A 27,782-nucleotide genomic window follows, 5' to 3' on the forward strand; every position below is an offset into this window, starting at 1 on the left:
GTTCACGGCTAATTGTAGCTTACTAATTGTTAAATTGTTAAAAGGCCATGGTAGGCCTTCTCAAAAGGGCACTTTGGACATCAAGGGGCAAAGCCGCAGGTGCTTGACCATACACCCCCACCCCCTTCCGCACGTGCCTGCTATAGTATATTTTAGGACATTCTCTGCCACTCAGCTTTGCAGACTACAATTCGGTTCAATTCAATGCAAAAAAAAAAAAAAGAAAATGATTTATGTAGATGGCAACAACAACATTTTCTAAGTTGACAGCAGTCTGGCCATGTAGCAGGTATAGACACAGATCAATTTGTTTTGGTCATTATTATGGATTTTGCATGCAATAATATTAACTGTATGTATTTCCAAGTCTGAGACAAATGCAATGTTTTTCAAGGCTGTTTTTTTTTTTCTTCTTTTTATTTGGTCCTCAATTTGACAATTTGGAAGTGTTTTATTTATAAAAAAAAAAAAGAAAAAAGAACAGATGTACAAAATAGACAAGATTTCAGCAAAGGATTTTTAAATCAAGGGAAATTTATATGAACACGCTGGATTTTACACGTACTAGTCTAATAATACTCACAAATTGAACTAAATCTCTCCCCTTCATGTAAAGGGTTTTAAATAAGCCCTGGTCCAATGACCTCATCAAGTTAGCCTCTTATTAAAAACATAGGTACAGTACTAGTCTCTCAAATTATATTCTGACAGGTCTTTAAAAACTGTTTACATATTAATTTAGCACCAAGTGACTTCTGAAGCACCCGAAGGTTATGTGCATGAACACCGAACCCCATTAAAACTCTACTGCATATGTTATTAAAGATAAGGAGATATAAGGAAACACTTATAGAAATAAGACAGATATCACAACTTAATTCATTAGTAATTAATTACTAATTCAAAGTAAAATTATAAAAAAAACATAGCTATTTAATATAAAAAGGAATGCCATCAAAATATATATTTTTAAAAAATCATTCTCAGATCTATTGGAAATATTAAACGTGTGCATTTTCAAAAAACTTCTGCAGGTGTACACCAAGTATTTTTTTATTGTCTCAGAAAAAGACATTTTTCTGTGTCATATTTTTATAAAGCCATCACCTACCTATATTATCAATTCAAAAAGTGGAAGGTCAGTCAAAAAAAGTAAAAGCCTCTCTTTTTTACAAAGCAACACTGATTACGATGTGACTGAGTAATCTTTAAGAGGGAGAACAGAGGATGCAGGCTGACAAAAACAAATAAAAAAGAGCAAACGCTTCAGTGCAGAAAAGCTATCAAAAGCTCACTGAAACTCACTGAAAGAGCGAACAAACTAGTCTTGGCACTGTGATTTTTTTCAGAAGCGTGTTTGTTTTTTGAAATTAAATAAATAAAAACAACAACTGAAGAAACTTCTTCTTCTTCTTCTTCTTCTTCTTATCTCTTGAAGAGTTCTGTTATTATCAACAGAAATGTCTGTAGTCACTGGTGTGCAACCGATGCAACGAGGCGGTGGTGACCTGCCAGGAATGTTGAGGACTACTGCCCAAGATGGCAGCTGACTCCAGAAACAGCGTCGGGCCAGATCCATTCCCAAGTCTGGCTTCTATCGGGGGGTGAAGAGGAGGCATGGGAGGCAAAAATACGGCTTTAGAAAGTAAAAGTCCCACCACAGATGTGTTCCAACCTTTCACTAAACCAGCTCATTCTGGTTAGCACAACTCAGCCAGGTGGATCAGCTAAGTAGTGAAATCACCTGTGTTAAGTGAACAGGTAAAACCAATATGTGGTAAGGCTTTTACTTTCTGAAGCCAGAGTTTTCCACTCCTGTCGGAAATGTAGTGAGGGATAAGGAGCACTATGTGGGGGAAGCGTTTGGTGGTTACCCAAACCGGCGCTCAGGTGGCCTGGCAGATGCTGGAGTCTCCATGGACCCAGTGGCAGATCTGAGCGAACTTGAGGGGCGTGATGCGAACGGCCACGTTGTAGTCCTGCTGGGCACCGTTCACGTCCACCCACTGGTGCCCGGAGAAGACGCCCACAATCTTCCGCTTCCAGCGCTTCTTGCCTGGCTCCTTCAGGCGGATGTAGACTCCGGAGCCGCTGGAGCCCGGCTTGGCGTCACAGTACTGGTACAGCAGGTCGTTGGACTCCTCGGAGACTGAGCAGAAGCGGTACACCAGCTGGTCCGGTCTGTCGTCGTCGAAACCTGAGAAGTGGATGCGTCCGGCAGGCAGCTTCTTGATGGAGGGGATGACGCCTAGGTCCATGTAGCGGGTCTTCTGCGATCGTTTCAGCTCCAGGATGGCGTAGTCGTAGTCGGCCGAGACGTTCTTGGACTCACCCTTGAACCAGCCCTTGGGGACCTGCGTCTGCTTTACGGTGGTCCAGCGGAAAGAGGGCTGACCGCCGTCCGCGCTCCTTCGGTTGCGGCTGCGGCCCTTCCTTCCCCTGCGTCTGCCCTGCCTCTCGCCTTTCCCTTCCTCTTGCCCTTCCTCTGCGTCTTCGTCGTCCGTCTCGTCGTTATCGATGGCGTTGTCCTCCTCTCGTCCGCCCTTTCTCTTGCGCCCCTTCCCGCGGCCGCGGCCCTTGCCGCCTCCCTTTCCGCGGCGCCGCGAGCGCTGTTTCAGCACGGCCACGCGCAGCTTCTGTGCGCCGCTCACGTAGTCGTGGCCGTCGTGGATGCAGTGGGCGGCGGTCAGCACGTGCTTGGGGGACACCAGCACGCCCGAGCAGCCCGTGGAGATCTTCACGGAGGTGGAGAATGGGTATTTGGTAGAGAACTGCTTGTCGGCGATGGTGAAGCGCGTGTCCACGCCGTAGACCTCGCGCTTGCGGCGCGAGCGGGCGGATGAGTCGACGCCGGGCCAGGCCGACCTGGTGGCTTCGTTGAGCCCCTGCAGGGCGATGGTGGTCTGCGTGCGCGTGCCGTTCTCGTAGACCGTCTCGTAAGAGAGCAGGCGCTCCAGCTCGGACACGCTGGGGTCCGGCAGGCCCCGCTGGCACTCGATGCCGCAGGTGCCGTGCAGCTCGGCCTGGGGGGGCGCGGAGAAGGCCGGGTTGCTCAGGTGCACTGTCCGCTTCTCGCGCACCAGAGGCACAGACCACTGCGGCCAGGTATAGTCGTCATCGCCGCCGACGGCATCCTCCGCGCTCACACTCCGCACTGCGGCCAGGACGCACAGCGCCACTGAGAGCAGGACACACACGGGTACGGGGCCCATTGTACTGACCAAGCTCCTAGGCCTGAGAAAACACACACACAAACACAGGAACACACACACACACACACACAGAAAAGGGAAAAGGATGGTGTGATTATCATTGTGCATACCATACCTCAACAGTAGCCACAAGCCCATGATTGAAATTCATGGACACACACACCCACACACACACACACACACACACACACAGATAGATAGATAGATAGATAGATAGATAGATAGATAGATACTTTATTGATCCCCAAGGGGAAATTCAAGCACACACACACACACACACACACACACACACATGATAAGAAATGGAGAGGGAGGGAGGGAGATCATGAGATGACAGGATAAGATGTACAGTATGAATTTCAGGAAACAAATATCTACAGTAGCATAAACATCTCTCTCTCATACTGCACCAAAGAAAAGGTTTCTGAACAAATGACAAAAGTAGATTACACAAGGCTGCTCACAGAACTACAGATCAGGAGATCACACATTACACCAATTTCTTTCTCAATCTCTCTCTTTCTCTCTCCCTCTCTCTCTCTCTCTCCCTCTCTCTCTCTCTCTCCCTCCCTCTCTCTTTCTCTCTTTCTCTCTCCCTCTTTTTCTCTCTCTCTCTCTCTCTCTCTCTCTCTTCCGGGGATTTGATTGAGAAAGTAGGAGGCCTTGATAGATTGTTAGATAGTTTGGCATTGAAGATGTCTGGCTGTAAATCGTGCTTAGTAATTGAGGAGGTTCAACTACTGTAACTTCTTTTCAGAAGTGAACCTCTTCTGGGATGACAGGTGTTAACTTTCATGACTTTGGAAAGACTACTTGAGTTATTACAGCTTACTGTTATTTCTGCCATTCTATTTTTCTAAGCTCTTGCCACAGCTATTCCCCTGTGTGCGGTGTGTTTTCTTAACTATGTAACAATTAAGTGTTTGATCTTGAACTCTCAGTCAAGTGCATGATCTTGAACTATCAGTTAAGTGCATGATCTTGAACTAACTATGGCTAATTGTTGTAGACGACAGGCAGCCTTGGCTTGCATCCTCCTTTGTTCGACAGATGTTCAGCTGCGTTTTAGTGTTCCACAGTTCTAATCTGCTAGTCTTCCATAGTTCCAAACTGCTAGTGTTCCACAGTTCCAATCTGCTAGTGTTCCACAGTTCCAATCTGCTAGCTTGATGCTGAGGCTGACTGCACCTTCAGTTCTGATGTCAAGCTCAGCCTGCTGAACAGCTGTCACCACTGGCTGTCTTTACACATGCAGTTCTGTTCCATTTGATAGCTCCAGTCCAGACGTAAATTAGTTAAGGGAAAGTTCATATAGAGTTTACATGCTGTATTCCATCCAAACAGGCTGTTTCTGCGTACACAGCGTACTGCACGGCCAGTCCTCACTAAATCAACACAAGGATGAGTCATAATCGGGAAGAAACATATACAAAATGGTGTATATTATAAGATACGGTACCGATGGTCGACCTCACAATGAACGTTTACATAGTCCTAATGTATACAGAAATAATGCATTTGGCAGTGAGACTTTAGTGACCATGACAAGCGTTACAAATATTTATAAGAAAAATGTTTTCTGCGGCAAATACTTTTTCATTAGGCTACCTCATTCGTGACCTGATATTACCTCAGATTATTACATATCAAGTTCTACTGCAGTACCAATGTATACCACAAGATGGATACATACAGATAGATTGAATACCTCCTCACCAAAGACCTACCCTGTCTGCTCATGAACCCATTCCCTGAGATGGGACAGGGGCTACTGACTACTATCTGAGCATGACCACAAGATAAAGGTTAGAGGATTGGTTAAGAGTTAGAATAAACTGTGCAATGTTCTCATGATTCAGATCAGTTGTTGTCATGACTTCAGCTGATTATTTAAAGTCCCTGTAAAACAAAATCTGATCTGTGTTGGGAAACACTGCTCATGAAAACATGTGTGAAGACTGTAAACTATGTGGTACTGATTTGTGGGGTTAGATTATTGAACAGAGCGTCGTCATTTCCAGTCTTCTGTTTCTTTGAGACGGTCCTAAATAGGGGTATTGATGATGCAATAGACTCATACAACTTCATGCAGCGCTGATCTAGCACTTTTGCACAATGCAAACACGCATTGAGTTAGGGCCAGCGTGCATCACATTTGGCCAGATCTGTGCAGCAATGCATGAAGTCGAACGAGCCTACTGATTTCCCCATTTAGCATAACCACTTCTCCTCAGAGTAAACTAAGCAGGTGGACAAACCATATGGGACAAACCCCAAAAGGTAAAAGTCCTGTCTGTCCAATCCTTCCGCCTGGACACTTAACACAGGTGACAAGGTGCTCAATAATGAGCTGACTCTCTGGCTGAAGAGTTGTGCAAACTAAGCAAAGGTGGTTTGCTGAATAGTTGGAACAGGTACGTGGTGGGAGTTTTCAACCTCTGTGAGATAAAGCTACAACAGAGTTTAGGTTCAGAGTGTTTGCCTATCTGGAGCGTTTGCGATGCCTGCATGTCCTAGATGTATCTTACATGGATGCCAGAATTTCAAGGATCCTGTAAACCAAAATTGCAGATTTGTTTGGAAACCTGGTTAGGTTAGAAAACTAGAAGGATTGTGAAATATCTGCTTTCTAGTTTAGCACGAGATGCATATTTTGTGCACTTAAAGGGCATTCATATCAAGAACGCTAACTGTAATGATAACGTCAAAAAAGTAGGCTATTGTTCTAATATGAATGACAATGTCCACACATAAACTAAAACAATAACGACATGAAGAACGACATCATCAAGGATCACTTTCAGAAGTATTTTGAGAACTATAAAAAGCTGACTGCCAATCTGAATCCATTATATTTTAGACATCACATTCATGAAGAGAGACTTCAGTGTGGACACTCAATATCATTATAGCTACATCTACAGCTATATCTGTATTGTTATTGTTCCTGAGGTGAACGGCCCTTAACACAGGTGTGTTCATTAACTAGCTCATTTTCTGGCTGGAGAGTTGTGCTAATTAGAATCAGCTGGTTTAGAGAATGTTTGGAACAATATGTAGGACAATCACCTGCCTTCAGCAGTCAGAGAGTATATCACACATTTTTCATGATTTTGAAACCCTTTAATACACTCACAATGTTTTTATTCATTCACATGTATGGTAAATAACACGTTTTTCTGTGGTGTGACAAACTCAGAACACATGGCCTACTTATTTTTGGTTTACAGTGACTGTAAGTGGGCACAACTCAAGTGGTTTAAAGCATGGACAAGCTGTGAAAACCAGAGTGGAAGTCATTCTCACGATTGGCTGATGCTGTAATGAACACTGGGTAGACCATCACTATCTATGTGTGTGTGCAGTTGCAAACCAGTTAGATTAACTGTTCCCTGCCTTTGCTTGGTCATATTTCAGTCCGCAAACACCACAGCCCCGGACAGCCTATGCACTCAGTCTGCACATGAAGCCAGTGATTACCAGTCTCTGAAGCCACGTCTTTCTTATAGACTCTCGGTGGAGTCTCTAAAACGCCTCAGCGTGCTATTCAGTTGACATAAGGCTCTATGGTTAGAGGAGATTGATGAATCCTGCGGTGAACCGGAGATTTGAAGGAGAAGAGGGGGGGCACTGTCCCTGTGCTTCGACTGAAGTCGGTGGTTTGGATGCCTGCCTCTTGCAGTACGGTTAGCTGTCGGTAATGACTGGTATCTGATTACGTGTGCTGCTGCTGCTGCTGCGACTTGAGCTTCTGTGCTTTCATCGAGTCTGAAGATGTTAGGGATTGAATGTGTCCCGTCGTAGCCAAGCTAATCAACAGGTCTGCCTGAATCTGACGCTGAAACCACGGTTCCCCTCTAATAGGTGACGATGCGGGTTTGAGACTAATTAAGCTAATGCCTCCACCAGACCATCACTTTGCAATGCGCTAAAAGGCAAATAGCACATGCGTTCCAGAACAATGGTGATTTCCAGTGAATGAAACTCCATTTTCCATTACTGTGACCGCATTATCATGCAAATGTAATTTTAAGACCATGAAAGCGGCGAATGATTGCATGTAGTCATGGGCCTGCCTGGGTCATATGTGACAGGCAACTGCACATCTGTCATTCCAGCTCACAGGCAAATGTGGCACAGATGCCCTCCATGTAGCCCCTCGCGCATTCCCTTCTGATTAGGCAAGCATGCGACGTGACTCTAGAGACACCATCCTCTATCTGACAGCGCCTCTTCTACGGGAAAATGTTTCCTCTGAGAGAGCACGGCGACGTCAACCACAGGACCAAAGTACGACACGCACCAGCTCATTAATCCTCGCTCCCATGCACAGCACACCGGCCCCCACAGATACCCCACCCACTACTACCACCACTGTCCGTCATAAGGGACCTTCCTATTTGGCTGTTGGAGCCAATGAAAACCATGAGCGTCTCACAGTTTCACTGAAAATGTGGGACCATTTGGCATTTTTAGTGAAAAAGCAAACTAAGCGCTCTGGTCAGAGAGTCCAAACAGCGCGCATCGCAGTCATTGCTTCGACAATGCTCCTTCAACTCTTTCATTTTCAGCTTATAATAGACCGCTGGCGCTGACAATAGAAGTAGCCTATATGTTTCAAAGTGGTAGCAAATTTCAGATTAGACAATAACCAGCGCACAGGTGGTGGGATGATGGAAATATGTTTATTTAGGCCTAATGCTGTGGTCCAAATCACCGTCTCTCTGTAAGGGACTTTCCATTAGACTACAGTAGCCTAAGAGTAGGCTATAACTTCACAAGCGCCACTGCATATTTCCATTTCAGTCAGGATTCGCGGGAATTCCACAGATAAGCACGTTAACCTTGCTGCATGATCTCCAACCAAAGGATGGCGCTAGAGATCGCCTATAATTGCATGATTCATCCAGAGGCGTTTATGACTAGGAGAGCAGTGTTCACTTCAACATCAAATAGGCTAAATTAATGAAATTACAAGTCGAGGGGAGAGTTTCTTAATCTTGACCCAATGTTATTTCAGTATCATGAGGCATCATTGGTTGTTCTATTAGGCCGACAAAACAGTGTGACTAAAGGTAAAATTCCGTTATAAAGATGAAAAGAATTGAAAAAGCTGTATACAGTAGGATGCATAATAAAAGTCACAGAATAGGCCTTATAGCCAATAAACATCAACAACAAAATTGCATTGTCGAATTGCATAGACTGAAACTAAACCAATAGTTCAGTTATATATGAGAATCCGACTCAATCCGATCATATTTCCTTAGTCATTTCTAAAGTTTATTTCCAATTCCGAACTGTTATAAGCATACTGAAAATAGAAAATATTTCGATGTGATCATTGGTCTAGATCAATAAATTATATAATTAGTCACAGGGTATAATCATTTCATACTTTCATCCATGAACGTTTCTCCAAAAATACTATACTATATAACTATATATTTCTCCACGGATAACACCAGCGAGTCTTGTCTTTCGCAATTAATTAACCGATGCATCCAGTCTCCTTTGTTGCAAAAACAGTAAAGGCATCATACCTGATAGCATTCGATTGATGGATATAATATATCCGCAGTGGGTTGTTTGTTTATTCAGTAGTATCCCAGAGAGGAGAGAGAATTTAAAACTTCATCCCCGAGGTATTCTTATCAGTGGGCGACAGTCCGCTCCCTCTGAAATCCCGTCCACCAAAAGGGCAGTGGGAAGTGGGAGCCAGGCTCCGCGTTGTGGATTGCACTTGATGCCGGGGAGAGGCAAAAAAAAGAGGACTGAATAAGTTTTTTTCCTTGGCGACAACGCGTTTCGCATAGGGGTGGGACCAAACTCTAGCAAGCAGCAGGGAAAGTAGAGAAAGACATCAGTACCGTCGGTCTGAGGGCTGCGCTCATTAAATCACTGGATATTGTAGAAATGGGAATCTATGTCAAAGTGGCGTTTGTCTCTTCCTTTTAAACAGGCTGCTGGATGATCTCTGCCAGAATTCGTTCCACTGTGCCCACAAATGCTGTCCGGCGGAACTTTTCCCCTGGCTCATTGTCATCCGCTCCCCTTCCCACATCTGCTATGCTGGACTCCGTGTTCGCTGAGGTGGTAAACACCCCGGCAGGGGGTCCTCAAATCCAAAGGCTGTAAGCTCACATGCAGTGACACACGCACAATAGAACATCTCGGTCAGACATAGAATAACTCTCTCTCCCTCTCTCTCCCTGTCTCATGTTTGGGTGGAAAGTGGACTACACATCAACTTTGTAAACCCCCTTTCTTTCTTTGTGCTGAACAGTGCATATAAAGGATTGTAAGAAATCCATCACTAGGGCTGTAGCCAGCCCCCCCACAAGGTAATTTGTGGCAATTAGTCAGCCCTTGGTTATAATTCAGTGAAGCATTCTCATGCAAAAACAGATCTCTTGCCTGCTAACACCTGTTTTATTTGTATTTTTTTATAAAACAGCCACTTCATGCTTTCATGTTTTAAGATGATATTGTGTTTGACACTGGAATGTCAATGTCATGTATATGGCTAGTCCAAATTAGACTGTGTGTACATAAGTCATACATTAGACGGTGTGTACATAAGTCACATAAGTTGGGTTTCCATCGCAGAATGTTGGATTATGTTGATTTCATTTACTTGATGAATGAATATCAATACTGTAAACCTCTAATTAGTTAACACCTATCTTTTAGCCGACATTAGGTTGTTCATTCAGTGCACCTCGACTCAACAAGCTAAATGTAAGATATAATTAATTTAGCTGTATGTAACCTCTGCCTTGCTGGAACTTTTTGTCCTTAACTCGCACCTTGTTTACATCTCAAACCACTTCAGAAGCCACCCAGCAGTTACAGAGCTGCTCAAAAGTACCTACTGTACCCTTAAGCAGGGACTTATTTCCTTCTCTGTAAAAGTTCCTGAGAAATATCGCACAAGAGCGGTTCCTATGGTGGGGGACACCCACAAACAGCCCTGTGTACCTGTGGCCAGGTGAACCCTCACCTGAGACGGGCGGGGTTATGGAGCATGTCTGGCACCTGCACGTGTCCCTCTGACAGACGAACGGGTTCCATGCCACGCCCCAACACATTCTACCCTCTCCCAGACCTCCTCACTTAGCAACGGCGGTAATAATGGGACACACACGTGCTGGAAAACCGAGACCACAATTAGGCACTGTTATGGGGCTTTCATTGGTTATTCTGAAAAAGGTCATAGGTCAGGCATGTGCCGTCGCTGGCACGCTGCAGCTGCTCCACTGCCACACCCAACTGAGAGAGAGAAGGAGAGAGGGAGAGAGAGAGAGGAGAGGGAAAAAGCACAGGGTGACATTTCTGGTTAGGGTTTAAGGGCATGCCAGGGCACACAGAGCCAGCTTTGTGTGTGGAGGGAGGCACCGGACCCTGAGTAGGATGTCATCTTTAAGTGCTCTCTGTGTGAGGACGATCTCAGCCTAAGCTCCCCACGCTTGCGCACAGTAGGAACATTTCATTGATCTGAATTAAACTAAAAAAAAAGGGAGACACTTGAGACATATACTGTAGGCACTCTTTCACGGCTGTCAGAATGTTCACTGTTTATCTGCCCTAAACCTTTCTACTCTGGCCCTGGTCCTGTCCCAGTGCCCCCCCCCCCCCCCCCTGCAACCTGTTTTCAAAAATATGTGGTTTCACACCCCAAAAATGACCGCATTCTCATTCTCACACACACACACACACACACAAAAACACTCTTTTTAGTGTATTCATGTGGACAGTAGTTGCAGTAGGTTTGGGCTGAGGCTTGAGTTAGGCAGCTCCACATTACTGGTCTGAGGTCTGTGTGGATGGTTAAGCAGGATGGGCTGTGTGGTGAGAGCTCTGGCTCAAAAAGCTGAGGTGAAATGTATGAGTTTGTCAATATCCAGAAACTACACTCTCAGTCAACAAGTTTACTTGCTGTTACTCCGAGAGTCACCATGACTACAGGTACTTCTTTCAACTACGTGAATCAAGCCAGCTGTGTTTCAGTGTTTAGAATGCACATGGATCAAACTAACTAAAATACTTGGCTTTTACATCAAACATTGTGTCAGTGGTTTAAATGATGAATGTGCAGAACAATTAACGACTCATAATAGAAAATATTTCTTCTGGCATGATCACTTTGACAAAAGAGTATTTTTTATCAAGAGGCATATCTGTAGCATTTCTCTAGCTTTCTCTTGCTGTCAACCTATCTTGTTACTTGTTAATCGTTCGGCTTGCAAACCTACAAGAATTCCCCGTTACCTCAGGCCATCTCAGTCATTCCCCGCCACCTAAACAGCATCAATCAGAATCAGTCTGTACCAAATCAGCTATCTGCTGACTGCAGGCCAAGAACATTCCTGCTTTAGAAACTCACATTTGTGTTGATAAATTACTCTGGGAGCAATTGCTTCCTCCCTGGGGTGTTTTGATGTGTTTTACACCAGTGAAATGTATGTGTGTGTGTATGTGTGTGTGTGTAAAGTGTGTGTGTGTGTGTGTGTGTTTATGTTTTTGTGTGTGTGTGTGTTTGTGTCTCTGTGTGCAATTGTTCACATCTGTGTGTGTGTGTGTCTGTGTGGGTGAGTACATGTGTGTGTGTGTGTGTGTGTGTGCATATACATGCATGTGTGCATCAGTGTGTTTGCTTCTCTGCGTTGAAAGTTCTATTAGGTGGAAACGTGATATCCTAACCTGCCGTTAAAGAGTGCCGACTGCACAGGCCAACTCTCTGAGGGTTCCGACCAGATCCACTGTAAGCAGTGTACATGAAGGAGCGGCCTGCTTGTCTGTGCTGACCGCACCAATAAACCATCTCAGCGGGACCTAATGACCCGGTCTGAGCTTCCACTCACTTTATTTTGACAAGTTCCTGCTCATTTAGAGGCCCTCTCACTAAACAGACACCCATTGATCACAGGAGTGCTCCCCTTCCATGCGTACAGGACACACACACACACACACACACACACACACACACACACACACACACACACACACACACACACACACACCACATCACACTCCACCCCTGCCTCTCACACTCACTCTTTCAGTCTTTCCCCCACATTCTCTCTCTCTCTCTCTCTCTTTCAAACTCACACACACACACACACACACACACACACACACGGACACACATTTTTCGACTCTCTCTCCATCTACCTTTAGTTTTAGTTTCCCCCTCTCCTCTCTCTCTCTCTCTCTCTCTCTCTCTCTCTCTCTCTGTCCTTCTCTCTCTCTCTCTCCTTTCCCTTTCCCTGCCACATGCATGTCCAAACAGACGGCTTGCAGGTAGCATCACTCAACACACAGAGTGTTAACCTTGTGTAAATATTTAGACCTCTAGACGGCAGGGTCAAGCTGCCAAAGCCAAACCTCAGCTGATCCATACGGCTAACATAAAACCAAACTACACACACACACACACACACACACACACAAACACACACACACTAAAAAGCTAGCAAACATTCACAAATAAACACATCAACATGAATCACACCTTAGATGTAATGTAATTGAATGTAATTTCAGACCACTCTTACATCAGAGAGTTACTGGACTATGTTCTGGACGCAGGGCTGTGACTTGATACACTCTCAGACTCACCGAGCTACAGCACCTCAAGTCTATGGATCAGTGGATGTGTTTTTAATAATAATAATATAAAACAGTGCTCACTATATCGTAATGTCTGATACCGAACCCTTTCATAGTCCATCATAAAAGTGGTGAGTATACTCTATGTGCTCTTGAATATTTCCCCCAAAGTTCTGCGTGTTCCATATCCAAGCGACATGTGTGATCAATAAATCTAGGACACTGGCAAGTTTAACGTCAGTTGAGAGAAATTTGCCCTCCTTGATGTCAGTAAAAGAAAACAGAAATGCCAACATGGTCCACCACAGATCTGGCTAAAAATAGGAAGCCTTCGGCCCACACTGGACCTTTTACTGGTCCGGCAGTGTGGGTTTTATTTGAATTTTTTTTTTCCGACAGAGAGGCATTTATCCGCCACAGGGCACATGCTGTATGGCTATGGGGAGGTGCAATAAAAAGGCAAACCTGATCAAAGCTGCGATCTTTGACTTACTGTAGAAACATAGAGCGAGGAACGTACCCACCCTCATCAACAGTATCTTAACGCAAACACACACCGCTTTCTCCCTCTGTCAAATTATGGACGGAAGGAACACTGAGGCATACAGCGATCAAACAGTGGCCCAGTCAGGACTGACAGAGAGAGAACGCACACAAAACAGGCCTTGTGAACTGTAACTGTGCTAGGTACACACACCAACCCTATCTCCAAACCTCTCATTCAGCACACATTGTTTGGAAAAAATGTAGGTGATGTGGAAGTGTACACACATAGACACCCTAGCACACACACTCTCATACACACACTAGCACACACACACACACACACACACACACACACACACACACTAGCACGCACACACACACACACACACACACACACACACACACACACACACACACACACACCACTCAACTGTGTCAGAATGAACAGCACACCCAGTGAGATCTTACAGCATAGCCCCTCCAGCCAAAAAGGCACAAAAACGTCAAGTTGATTTATTAAGCTTGAGTAATAGCAGAATCCAGTGAAGCTGATATGCTCTTAACTGACTTTAGGATGACATTTTCATAACTAGATAAGAGGCTTTCACAGGGACAGTAATATGTACAGTGAATATGTTTCTTTGTTTAAACAGGTTTTATTTGAAATTCAAGCAGTCACACAGATCTATGTCTCTGAGGCGCGGAATTTATGCCTCCCCGAGAAGAAGAGTTTTCTTTCAAATGGGGTTGTTCTCTTATAAACGCAGATATTCTACATACTTCAGATTACAGGCTTTAAAGAACCATCAAGAACATGTACCTCCAAGATAATCATAGCTCAATGTTATATATACTGCTATAGATAGACAAAAGAACTTTCGGAAATGTATACAAAAACATCTCTCTCGTTCTCCCTGTCAGTCACACACACACACACACACATACGCACACACTCTCTCAGTCATACACACCCACACACAGGAACACATGCATGCATGCATGCACAGACTACTCTCTGAGGTCAGAAAGGTTATACAAACACCATACTTTGCCTATGTTAACACACAAATCACTGTCAGCTCTCCCACAGTGAAAAGGGGGGTTTGTTCAGATGGAGTTATGGCGCCTCTCTCTAATCTAATGAGATTTTGGGTAACGACTAAGACAGTGCCCTTTGACAGAGAAGAGACAAACAGACCTGTCTGTGAGCGAACAGGACCATAGTAAACCTTCTGAAACTGGAAGTCAGAGACATTCAGAATATTTCCAACTGTTCACGATATGATGAAATAATACATTTACAAACATGATCCATTGCCATTCTATCAAGCTGAAAGACATGCAAAGTTAACTCCTTCAGTTGATAATTGCTTATTTTAGGCTGCATATCAGTTTACCAGGTTTACCAGTGAAGGTCATGGCAAGGGCTTCTTCAAAGACACAAAAACGTGAAATCAATAACACTTGTGCCCTTCCCTCCACAGAATGCCTAACATACTCTGATCCCATTCCGTTCAACACACAGGCAGGCCATGGCCAGCTCTGGAAACAAGTATGTTTGTTTACGATGTGAGCCACACACAAAGCCTGTAAAATTTACCTTTGTGAATAAATGTGAATTTATATGTGCACTAAATGTTTTACTGAGACCTTTTAAAGAAGCCTCTTCAACCCCCCTTGAGATCCTGTGCGGTGATCCCACATTCAGCTTTCATTTCTTTCACACTGATTACTACAACTGCAGACCAGCTCAGATGTTCTGGCATCCCTGGCTCTGGGTCCAGGAAACAGCTGAGTCTGGAGAGAGGTCAGGTCCAATCCGTCTCAGACCCGACCCACGGTCAGTGAGTACCTGGGGACTTGTGTTTTTATTGTGAATTTTCAGCCTCTGAGATGCTAGTGAGGGTAAACACAGGGCGGCCCCTACCCCCTTTAGGGGCTGAATGGAGCTATTGAGGGAGAGCCTGCTGGGACTCAGGTGAGCCCCATAACCGCAGGAGAGGAGGTGTATCTGGGGCTCACACACACACACACACAAACACACTCACTCTCAATCTCTCTCTCACTCTCTCACACACAGACACAGATGTACAGACACACACACACACACACACACACGCACGCACGCACGCACGCACGCACGCGCACACACACACACACTTGCACACAAATATACATGCACAAACACTCGGGGAGAGAGGCTCTGGATCTGGAAGTCCCAAAGGATGGCCTCAATATGCACACCCATTTCCTCCCAAGAGTAAGAGAATTCAACTAACAGCGTTCTGCTGGAAATGTGTGTGTGCGTGTGTGTGTGTCTGCATGCGTGCATATCATTGTATGAGCAAGTGTGTGTGTGTGCATGCGTGTCCGTCTGCATGCGTGCATGTGAGTGTGTGTGTGTCTGCATATGTGCATGTGATTGTGTGTATGGGCAAGTGTGTATGTTTGTGTGTGTGTGTGTGTGTGTGTGCTAACAGCAGCACTAGAGAGTGCACACATCCCTGAAGAGGAAACCTCTCCCTTGCTCTCATACCCTTTGCCTTGAACCCTAATGAGTCAGCCAATTAGTTCATAATAGTCTTTACAAACTTAAAATGGAAAAGCTTGATTAAGCCCTCGTAGCTAAAGCTTTTGTTTTAATACCCATCTAGAGACACGCAACAATGCTGTTGCTGGCAGAGCTTGGATTGTGTAATGCTCAATCACTCAAGTACAAGATTTCTCAGTAGTACCCCACCAATTCAAATAAACTCAGTAAAAACACAATCATGTTGTCTTGGCAGACTCTTAACAGGTTTGGCCTCTTGGCTAACAATTAAAGGCTAACAGGGTGAATATTTTCAGAAGTGCAAGTAATCCCAAATAATCCTGACTGACTCTCCAGGTCCTCAAAGCCCTCTGTATGTTCCATGCCCCCCCCCCCCCCCCCCTCCCGGACTGTTCTTATAGCCCAGCTTTTCAATAAACTCTATCAACTCTATCTCACACACACACACAAACACACACTGTGTGTATGTAGTTGGTGTATATCCGTATATCCAGGCTTGTGGCATGCCTCCCTTCTTCTCAGCTGTCTGACAGTGATGCTGTTTAATCACCATGTCTGAGAATCCTCCACCCCGTGACCACAGCTGCTGCTAACACAGGTGTTGCTGTTTTGATTCAAACACACACACACACACACACATTTACATTCACACACTTTCCTCTGTAATCTATGCATCTCACTCTCCTCCCTGTGGTTTAGACCATGGTGGTCTCAGACACACCCATCTATAGCACACACATACACACACACATACTGACACACACCTACACACACAGATGCACCACACAAATCTCACACAGGCGCGCACACACACACACACACACACACACACACACACACAGACAAACACAAACTCAAACACAAACAAAAACACAGACACAGACACACACCTGTACCTTTGCTCTGCTCACAACAAACATTTTATTTAAATTAGCAGTTATTACATTACACTTTACTTGTATACTGTACAGTATTTCCTTCTAAATGTAACACTGCACACATTAGAGCAGTACTTTTCACATATTTACATTTACTCATTTCCATTTTGGTAACACTTTACGGTAAGGGTACATGAATTATCATGAATTCATTCATGAATTCATGAACTAATTAATGATTTATGCATAACTTAATTCCTTTATATCTTATGAATCATCAGGAATTTACATGAGTAAAGTGTGACCTCCATTTTTGACACAAATCCCATGGCACACCAACAAACCAAATGTTAAAAATAACTAACTATACGCTCAATTAAAGCAGTATGATCATCAATTCTTTGGCACAACTTAAGATTCTTTTTTTGAACCAATGAAGTGAAATTAGATCATTTTGCCAAGGCACACCTGCCAATCTCTCGCTGCACACAGTGGTTGAAAAACAAGCCATTATAGATCATCATACAGACCTTTTCAGCACCGAACTTCAAACACATCGAATACCCTATTTTCATGATGGAACTCAGGGGAGCAGGCAGGGTGTCTACAAGGAAACAGCTCACCGGGTGGAAAGGGGAGTTATTAATCACTTCTTATCTCACATCTCAACACAGTGGTGTGTGTGTGTGTGTAGCGGCAGGAAATTACATATTGGCAGACAACCTGCAGGGCCACGGGCTTTATTGTTTTGATAAAAGCAAGAGTGGGATATTATCCAGCGATGTGGGGAAAAGGAAGTGCTGAGGTATCAAAATGTACAATCTCACTGAGGTGTATGATAATGTGTGTGTGTGTGTGTGTGTGTGTGTGTAAAGAGAGAGAAAGAGAGGGAGGGAGTGAGAGATTTAATGACTTTGTTCCACATTTACAGTGTTTCTCATGTGGTCTGTGTGATGTTGATAACTGTGTAACAGTGTGTGAAACTATGTTTTCTGGCAAGGCGAGCCCTCAGATGTGATGGGTGGCACTAAAGGAAAGGCAAGAAACGTGACCCTTTGCACGGCACAAACCGTGAAGCAGATGTTCCACTGACAGCCGATCAACTGTGGAGTTTGTTCTTTTTTCAGCCACCCACTCCACAACCTCTCCTCCAGTCCTACAGCTGCCCATGCCATTCTATTCATACATATTAAAGTGCCCATAATACAAGAAATATAATTATTAAGGATTCCGTGTGTTTACATTAGTGTCTGCATGTGTGTGTGTGTGAGTTTGCACACATGCATGTCTGTCATTAACTCAAGCGATTAATTGACAGTAAAGTTGAAGACCTATCCATTTCACTGCAAACATGCAATACAGCAGAGATCAACATGGATGGACGACTTACTGTACACAGATAGCGGATGGATGACTTACTGTACACAGATAGCCGGTGGTCTTCGTCAGGCTGATTGTGCGTTTGTAAACATCCAATTTGACGATGTATCTGTCCAGGCTTAGAGGGGAGTGACTCTATGTACAGGCAATGGCTTTAGAGATTTGTCATCTCACATTAATCAACAAATACTCAAGACGGGCTCAGCTGTAAATCCAATCCAGTGGGAGAGAGAGAGATAGAGAGAGGAGAGAGAGAGAGAGAATAGCCCAAAACCAATGCAAACAAACACACATGCAAACACAGCCACTTCTAGACTAGTGCAAAAACTTTTTTCCGTAGGCATTAAAAGATTACATACCAGTGTATTCTCACCATAAATAACGATATGGCCGTCGGAGCTTTACTACCGGCACCCAGTGATATCCTGTGGATGTGACGCAGGGGGATTGACATGATACTGCCTTCTCCCTTGTCTCCCCATGGGACGAATCACACACCCCCCCCCCCCCCCCCACACACACACACACACACATAACATTGCCCCTAAACACAGCTCATGGGATATCCAGATGATTCAGATCCAACCCCCTGTCTTGCTCCTTCTGCTAGAGAGATACATCTAGCAGCTGTATGCCGTATTGCCGTATGCTGTACTGCAGTAAACCTTTGAACCAGTAGCAAATGACCTGCTACAATGGAGACACCCTTTGCAGATATATTGATATATTGTGCAGGAAAACAGGAAGGAATTTTTTTCAATGAGTGTGACTTGTTTCACGTTATACTATGTGTTTGATTAGACAGGCTGGAGTAATAATTTTGAAAAATACACACTAAAATGGTGACCTCTGTTGAGTTGTGAGAAAAGAAATGAACAAAATAAAACTTTGCTTTCGTGTTTTTTTTCTTTTCTTTGTTAAACTTACTGTTGTTTATTATTGTTATTGTTGTTTATTATTGTTAATGTTGTTATCGCCTAGATGTCTTTGGATAAGTGTCTGCTAAGCAAACATAACCATAGGCTAAACAAAAACATAACAGACATACTTTTCCACTATCAAAACAGTCTTTAAAGCCTTTACTTTGCACAGGAACATTTTGTTTGCCTTGCCCTAATACAAAAACACTTTGTTTTGATATGTCTGTTCCAATTGTTCATAAAGCTTTTAGTTAGCTGTGCAGTCAATAAGCCTAGACTCCCTGTTGTTAGCAAACTCCTGTAATCCTGTAAAAGTCTTGCCACTTATACTTATAATATAAATATCTCCACCCAAATTGCTATGAGGCTAAAACCAGACATGTGGACTCGAGTCACATGACTTGGACTCGAGTCAGACTCGAGTCATGATTTTAATGACTTCAGACTTGACTTGATAAAATTCGGCATGACTTGCGACTCGACTTGGACTTGAATAGTATTCACTTGAGACTTGACTCGGACTTTGCCTCTTTGACTTGTGATGACTTGACATGTCTCGAATCAAAAACTAAATTTCCTGATCGTGGACCAGTCACCCCACAGACGCTTTCCCGCGACTAAAAAAAAATAAAAAAAATAGCGGAGACAAGCGGCCAGAGCACAGTACAGTACTGCCGCTACCCCCACACGCGTTACGCACTGTGTGTAGGGCACCAAGAGACAGAGGAAGGACCAACATTTAGCCAATCACTAGTAGCTTTACTGCAAACTGATTTGCACTCTTGTTAGAGAACGTTTAATGTCAAAAAGCACCAACAGCATGTTACATAAAGTTGATACTTTTCGAGTCCTCTCCATTAAGATCCAACTTGAACTTATGCTAGCCTACTGCATTTAATTGAGAACGCATCCAAGCACGCACGAGAGGGAGAGAAAATGAGTAGGTTCCAGCTGGCTTGTCATTGTTGATGATGATTGATATCTTCTTTTAAATATAAGAAACATATAAAAGGAAATCGTGAAGGCAACAAATACGAGATTAGAGGAGATTGTGAATTATCCGGTTCTCACTAGCCTACTGTACTGTTATAAACTATGAGATCCAGGTCACTATGACATAGCTGCACTCACTGTGATTTGGAAAGTGGACAAGAATATTATGAAGAGTTGTCTTTGCCTTGTGTAATGGAACTGGTCTTAATAGTCTTGAAGTATTCAATAATTTATTTACATGAAGCACATGATATGCCGATTGAAATACATTTCACTCAGCTACTGTAGCTAGGTGGCTACTGGCTACCAGGCTCATAATTCACTTTTAATTGCAAACAGAAAATGTCAAGCAAGCATCATGTCATACATGCTTCTCTTTCCAAGGGAATGAAAGCTGTTTGTGCCAACTTAATATCATGCTTATCGTTGTTAATATTGTGCTATACATGTGGCACAAACAATGTTTGAGTTTGTGGACTAGCCATAGGCTATATTTGAACGGAGCTGGTAAAAAAAGGATCATTATGAGAACGTGTGACACAATGGGCTTAAAGTGACAGTGCACCATTTACAAATGAGATAAACAGCATCAAATGTGTAGTATTTCTTAAGAAATGAATACTTTAAAACAAAATTACTGTCATTATTATCTTTTAAATAATATAAAAGTGTTGACCTTGGCTTCCCTTATGAGTCGCCACTGCCAGACAGCCTAATAAATTGTTTGCAGGCAAATCTGTGGCCTAGCGCAGTGAACTGCCATCAGTCAAATTATTACTCATCCTTACAGTGGGCTCCGCAATTTGGAAAAACAATATATATATTTGCAGCTGTGCTGAGTGTTATGTAGCTATCCGTTTACAGATTACACAGGTATGCGCATGCATATGTCGTAAAAGATTACAAGACAGAAACATTGAACATATTTTAATCTGTATTTATAAACAAAAAATACTGTGGATTAGATGGAAGTGCTAAAATTATGATCGATAGTCTAATAATGGCATTATTAAGTGAAGAGTACCTGATGACTTGTTCAGGACTTGAAAAAGATTGGGACTTGGACTTGGACTCGACTTGGCTTTGATGTGACTTGGACTTGGACTCGACTTGCCCTTCTCTGTATTTACTTGGGACTTGACTTGGACTTGACTGCTAAGACTTGGGACTTACTTGTGACTTGCCAAACAGTGACTTGGTCCCACCTCTGGCTAAAACAGACTTTGATCACTGTGCATGCACCAACATTTGAGGCATGGGTATTACCATGGTGACAGGGAAGTAAACAGAAGGCAATCTGTTCAATCATGCCATTTCCAACAATGCATGGTTACTTACATTACAGGGCAGGATTTCCTATTCCTATAAAATAGCATTTGTTTTTTGACGTGCTAGCTGCCCCTATAGCCTTCACTATAAGCCCATTCAGTGTTAATGCAACAAATGGTCTTGCTCAAAACTTCACCAATTTACATAATTGTGTTCTCAATCAAATGCTTGACCTTGCTAACTACCGTAAATATACCCTAGGTTGTTTTTACTCCAGAGTTATGCTTTAAGATCAAACTGTTCTTAGATGCTTTCTGCAAATTCAGTTAATCAGAACATTCATCATTCTTTTTACTGTTCATACCAAAACGTGAAGCAGAAGGTTAAATTGTTGGCTGTGTTCCATTAATTGGAAGTATGGTCAAAAATCTCCAGGCACACTCAGGTGTGAGAAAACACTGCATGTTTATTCACGATACCGGAGGCAGGTTACCAGCAACAGCACGTTCCAGTAACACTACCCAACTACCTAAGTTCTCTAGGGCGAGGCCCCATCTTATAAATGTTAGTTACATTGTAGTAATACAAATCACATGAGTCCTTCTTACATACAATGGTCTTTTCCAAAACTCCTCATACATGCAGAAATCTTGGACATAGCATGTGATCTTCACGCCAAGTCATGTGGCTACTCCAAGTAAGTAAGATAATTGGTCAATACAATTCATATGCATCCTTCAGCATTTTCTTGTCATAGTATGCTCCCTGTCAGGACATTGATAATATTACTGCCTCAGGCAGAATACCCCTAACTTGTGACAAAAGGGCAGTAGTGGTTTTTGGCATGGGTGAAGCGGACAGCCACCTGGGGCGGCATTTTTTCATGACACATGGGGGGGCGGCACGAGCACTTAAAAACTTTGCAGGCGCCCGTGCTTGCTGCTGAGAAGGTCTCACACACAGAAGTTGGAAAGGGAAATGAGGAGGGGCGGCCGGGGATTTACCTCTTGAGCATGTCTCCTTAGGGAGCAGGGAATATCAAATAACTATAACGCTAAAGTCATTTATACTACGAATTGTTTCCAAAACAGCACATTTCATTATAACATTGGCTACCTGTTATTTTTCTGGATTGTGAAATAGTTTAAAAAAAAGATTATAGGGTCTACCTACCAAACGAATCACACCAAAATGAATTGGTTTCGTTTTGACAATGGTTGACTGTGTTGAGGGATAGGTGATTTGATTCTGGAGCGCCAAATAAACACAGGACAAGAAAAGGTCAAGCCATCAGGTAGGAAAAAACAGCAAAGGAGAGGAGAAACAAGCAAAAGAAGCTATTGCATCTGTTTATGTGTAGGCCTAGTCATAGAGGCGCTTAGGCAGGTGGTTGCCCAATGGCGTCATACAAGGTATACCTATAGGACCGCCACTGCAAAAGGGCAGAAGTGGACAGTAACTTAAGTACATTTACGTGATTACTGTACTTAAGTATGATTTTTGAGTATCTGTACTTTACCTGAGTATTAATATTTTTTGGAAACTTGTGACTTTTACTCCATACATTTGAAAGACAAATACTGTACTTTTGACTCCACTACATTTGAAATATGTGCTGCACTAGTGCTATGCTGCCTATGCGTGCATGTGTAGAGGCATGCGTGTGCATCCACGTGTCTGGGCATCTCAGTAGCACGTTAGTCCACTTGACTGCATCCCCTCCCTGTGAACCAGCAGCGGGTGCCATACGCCACACAGCATGAAGTACTCGTACTTTTAACCACATTCGATTCTTTAAATGCAATAATGCATTGAACATTACAATAGTTCGATATGAACTTGGCTGAATTGGCTGTGGCAATGATGGTGACAACAGATTCCTTATCAGAACGTCCTCCTTGTAGCCTGGGAGAACCCAGACAAACCTGTTAGCAATTGAGATTTGAGAAGTGGTCTGGTGTTAACCAGGCTATTCTCTATTATCATTGCGAAATAGGGCAGCCGTGGCCAACTGGTTAGCACTTCGGACCTGTAACCGGAGGGTTGCCGGTTCGAACCCCGACTGAGCAAGGCACCTGACCCCTCACTGCTCCCCGAGCGCCGCTGTTGATGCAGGCATCTCACTGCGCTGGGATTAGTGTGTGCTTCACCTCACTGTGTGTACACTGTGTGCTGTGTGTGTTTCACTAATTTATGGATTGGGATAAATGCAGAGACCAAATTTCCCAGAGTATACTATACTATACTTGAAATTGGAATGAAATTAGACAATCACCTGACATTCACCACATAGCTATATCTTTAGCCTACATTATTAAACGATAAATAATCTAGTCAAAGTCAAAGTCAGCTTTATTGTCAATTTCTTCACATGTTCCAGACATACAAAGAGATCGAAATTACGTTTCTCTCTATCCCACGGTGAAGACAAGACATATTTTACCAATTTAAGTCCACAGACAAACATAACATTCAAGTAAACAAAAAAGTAAGTAAATAAGAGGGCACATATAATAATGAAAAAAAAAAAAAAAAAAAAAAAAAATAAGAGCAGCAAAATTTGGTTTAAATTGTGCATAGACAGTCAATAAAATACTAGTGCAAAGTCAGGCCAATAAAAGGCTTGGGTAGTTCTGTTTGACCTAAGTAAGAAAGAAAGTGACATAGTGGTGCAAGTTATGTAAGAGCAGCAGATGTGTTGTGTTTTCAGGACAACAACAAGTTGTAAAGTGTACAAGTTTATCTACTCATAAGTTATCTGGTTTTGTATTCGGCAGTGACAATGTTTTAGATTTGTTTGTGAACAGAGAATGAATAATGATTTAAAGTATTTTTAAAAACAAGTACTTCTGTACTTCAACTTCAATAAAAATCTTATTTAGCAACTTTCACTTGTATTGGAGTAATATTTGCCAAGGTGTATCTATACTTTCATTTAAGTAAAGGAATTCTGTACTTCGTCCACTTTTGCAAAAGGGGTCGCATGACCTTTATTAGAAAGTCGTGACATGGAGAGAACAAATGACAGACAAAGCAAAGTTGATGCATAGTATTGAATGTATAGAAAAGCACACACATAATATGTGAACATGTATTGTTAATCACCACAATGTAATAAATGTAGATTAGTAATCACTTCTATTGCATAAGAGTTTGTTAGTAATCCAACATTTCTACCACAGAAGTTGTAATGCACTCTTTGAATTATTAAGTCTTTTAATTACTCTACTTTGTTTCTTCTAATTATTAAATTTGATGTACTTTACTTTTTAACTATGTTTTAATTATTGCCATTTTATGCTTTTATTTACTGTTATTCATTGCTTTTGTTTATATAAAGCACATTGAATTACCCCTGTGTATGAAATGTGCTATAAAAATAAACTTTGCCTCCCCTTTATTTAGCCCAAGCATGCAAAACAAAGCTAAAGCCCCCCTAAGGAAAACAAATACTTTGTACATCTGTTAATACATGCATAATTATGTTGTCTGAGGGGCTTTACCGTGATTTATTTTCAATTATTTCAAGATATTTAGGACACTTTTAAATGCAAAAAGACGTTTATATATATATATCTTTATTTCATCCTATTTAATTAGATTAAAATTGTCTTAATTACTAAACTTAAGCAACATGGCACACTGCACATATGTAAGGGATAATGGACGACACGGTGGTCTGTTAACAGAAATGAATGCACGGTCAAGGTTGTAAAACGGCTTCGTAAGCGCATTAATTTCTGTTAACAGACCACCATGGAGTCCATTATCCCGCTTATTCCACTGTTGCCACTTGCGTTGTTCATTTCCTGTTACAATTTAAACGTTTTAATCGCTAAAGCTGTCTTGTTTGTAGAACTACTTTCTTCTGACACATATCCACTCCTTTCTCAACTTGCAGGACAAACTGCCGTTACTAGTTCTAAATGGATGGTTGCTACGGCCAAATGCCAGTCTTTAGCTCTATCTCTCCCGTTGTCAAGCGGGCATATCCCAAGATTCTGATGAACTTGAGCTTTGAAATATCGCTATTTTACTTAGCCTGCTGCCATCCATTTAGCTAAAAGCCACCTCCGTCATATGCTACAATGTTGCAAGGTTCTAAACGACTGCATTTTACAGCTCGGATACAACGTGACAGTTAATTTAAACTTCACGAGTTCGGCGAATTAATATACAAGTGTGATACGGGCAAAAAAATGGATCTATTTCATAGGTGTTCAAATAACATAATGTTAATGGTCGTTCTAAATTACGTAGGACAATGGGAAATTCAACCAAGCAGTGGAATAACATGATATAATCAAAAGACATTCTGTAAAGTTTGATAATTGCTACATTTCTTTGATCCTCTTCCAAGAATATGATTACAAGATTACTGTATACAGCATCCTATAGCCGCCCCGATTGTCCCTGCCTGAGCTACTGCCCCCCCTGTACCAGCCAGTGCACCACTAGCTGCTAGCTTCGCCATGATGCCATTTATTACAATCGGACTGACTGGCATTACCATAGCTCCAACTTCAACTGTTGTATAGGCCATGGCGAGTCCAACATCAACTGCTGTAGGGGCCATGGCACCCATCACTAAGGCACCTCCTCCTACTGCTCCCATTGTTCCTATCCCTGCTATAACTGGGGCTGCTGCTATTAAAGGATGACTTCTGCACCATTTGCCCAAGTTCTGGACCCTGTCTGACAGCAGCTCAGTCACAGCCTTCCATATCTCTCGTGAGATCCGGTTGGTGAAGTGCTGGTTCTCATTGCGAGCCAAAAGGCTGTCAACCATCTCCAGTAGCTGGGTCACCTGGCTGTGGTCTTCCGTGTCCCTATTGTTGAAGGCCAGGTAGCGACGGTCAAACCTCTCCACAAGTTTCTTGAGTTTTTGGTCTTGACTGATCAAGTCCTGGACTTGAGTTCCCTCCAGCAAGTCTGCATGTGTGAGGATGAGAATGATGTGGCGCCTAACCTCTTCCTCAAATATTTTCTCAATCAAATCAATGCTACGCCAGTCCTCTTCAGTGGAGCCTTCGAGACTCATCGTCAGCAGCACTACATGGGGCCCAGGGGAGCAGAATGTAAAGCACCGAACAATCTCTCGATGCACAACTTCCTCGGAGCGTGATGTGTCAAACAGGCCAGGTGTGTCAATCAAGACCAGATCCCGCCCTTGCACAGTGGCACTTTCTCTCTGGCATTCTTCAGTCACAGAGCTCATGCTGAACTCTGAGCGGAAACTGTCTTTTCCCAGGATGGTGTTTCCTGTGGCACTTTTCCCTGTACCTGTTCTGCCCACAAGTACTATTCGCAGCGGGTTGGCAAAATGATCAACCATCTTCAGCAGCTGATCCACTTGGCTTTCATCTTCAGGCTTATTGTTGTTGATGGATACAAATCCGTGACTGAATTCTCTTACCAGGTCCTGGATGCTTTGACTCTGTCTCGAAATGAAATCTTTGATGGATTCTCCATTTAGCTTGTCAGCATGGGTGAAAACGAGTATGGTGCAACTGGACGCTTCACGACTGAAGAGTTGCTGGATTGTGTTAACTGCCTGGCGTTCTTCCTCTGTGAAGCGTCCCAGAGGAACGATCAACAGGAGCACAGAACGGTGGCCTGGTGAAAACAGCTCACGGCACCTCTGCACTTCCTGTTGAACATCATCCTGGGATAGCACAGTGTTGGAGAAACCAGGTGTGTCCACCACAAGCAGATTTCTGCCTTGTACAATGGCACACTCTCTCTGACATGTTTTGGTCACCAAGCTTCTACTCAGCTGTGAGTGGAAATACTTTCCGCCCAATATGGTGTTTCCTGTTGCACTCTTGCCGGCCCCTGTCCTGCCTACCAACACCAGTCTCAGTTCAGTGGGTGAGGGATCTGTTTGTGCGGAGGAGTCAGGTGACAGTGAAGTTCTCTCCATTCTTCTTCCTTGGTCCTGATTCTGCTCAGCCACATTTCGAGTTGAGACATTTTCGAGTTGAGAATCTAAAAGAGGTTAAGTTTGAATACAATTAATGAAATTAAAGTTAATCGGTGGAAAAGTTTTAGAATTGATTGCTAACTTTCATAACACTTCTTTCTTTTTCTTTTTTAGGGGATATATATATATATATATATATATAGATAGATAGATAGATAGATAGATACTTTATTGATCCCCAAGGGATCAAATTTGGAACACCTGTTTAATGTTTATTCTGATTATGTGATTATTAAGCAATGTAGCATGAGTGAGAGTGGGGTTGGTAATGGATATTCCCACGGGTGTTGTCCGGCCGTAGCCACGAGGCTGGAGGTCAACAGCTGTGGGAATATGCATTACCAACCCCACTCTCACTCATGCTATATTGCTGAATAATACAACAATTCTACCACAAACTAAATAATCTTGAAAACACCCCATTATTGTTTTTAAAAAAAAGTTTATTTCGACTTCATCAAAAATAGTTCAATTTTCAATAGACCACGTCAACATTCC

General features: G+C 43.0%; 2 protein-coding genes across 2 annotated transcripts; both read right to left on the reverse strand.

Moving 5' to 3' along the window:
* Positions 1–1,037: 1,037 nt before the first annotated feature.
* Positions 1,038–9,300, reverse strand: prss35 (serine protease 35). Its single transcript, XM_042106511.1, has 2 exons — positions 8,756–9,300; positions 1,038–3,234 (listed from the first exon to the last, which is right to left on the reverse strand). The coding sequence occupies exon 2, from the start codon at positions 3,210–3,212 to the stop codon at positions 1,887–1,889; it is 1,326 nt and encodes a 441-aa protein (XP_041962445.1). The 5' UTR covers positions 3,213–3,234; positions 8,756–9,300; the 3' UTR covers positions 1,038–1,886.
* Positions 9,167–27,224, reverse strand: LOC121720015 (GTPase IMAP family member 8-like). Its single transcript, XM_042105849.1, has 2 exons — positions 25,979–27,224; positions 9,167–9,300 (listed from the first exon to the last, which is right to left on the reverse strand). The coding sequence occupies exons 1-2, from the start codon at positions 27,222–27,224 to the stop codon at positions 9,167–9,169; spliced, it is 1,380 nt and encodes a 459-aa protein (XP_041961783.1).
* Positions 27,225–27,782: the final 558 nt, after the last annotated feature.

Source organism: Alosa sapidissima, chromosome 10 (genome assembly GCF_018492685.1).
Source record: "Alosa sapidissima isolate fAloSap1 chromosome 10, fAloSap1.pri, whole genome shotgun sequence".
NCBI lineage: Eukaryota > Metazoa > Chordata > Actinopteri > Clupeiformes > Clupeidae > Alosa > Alosa sapidissima.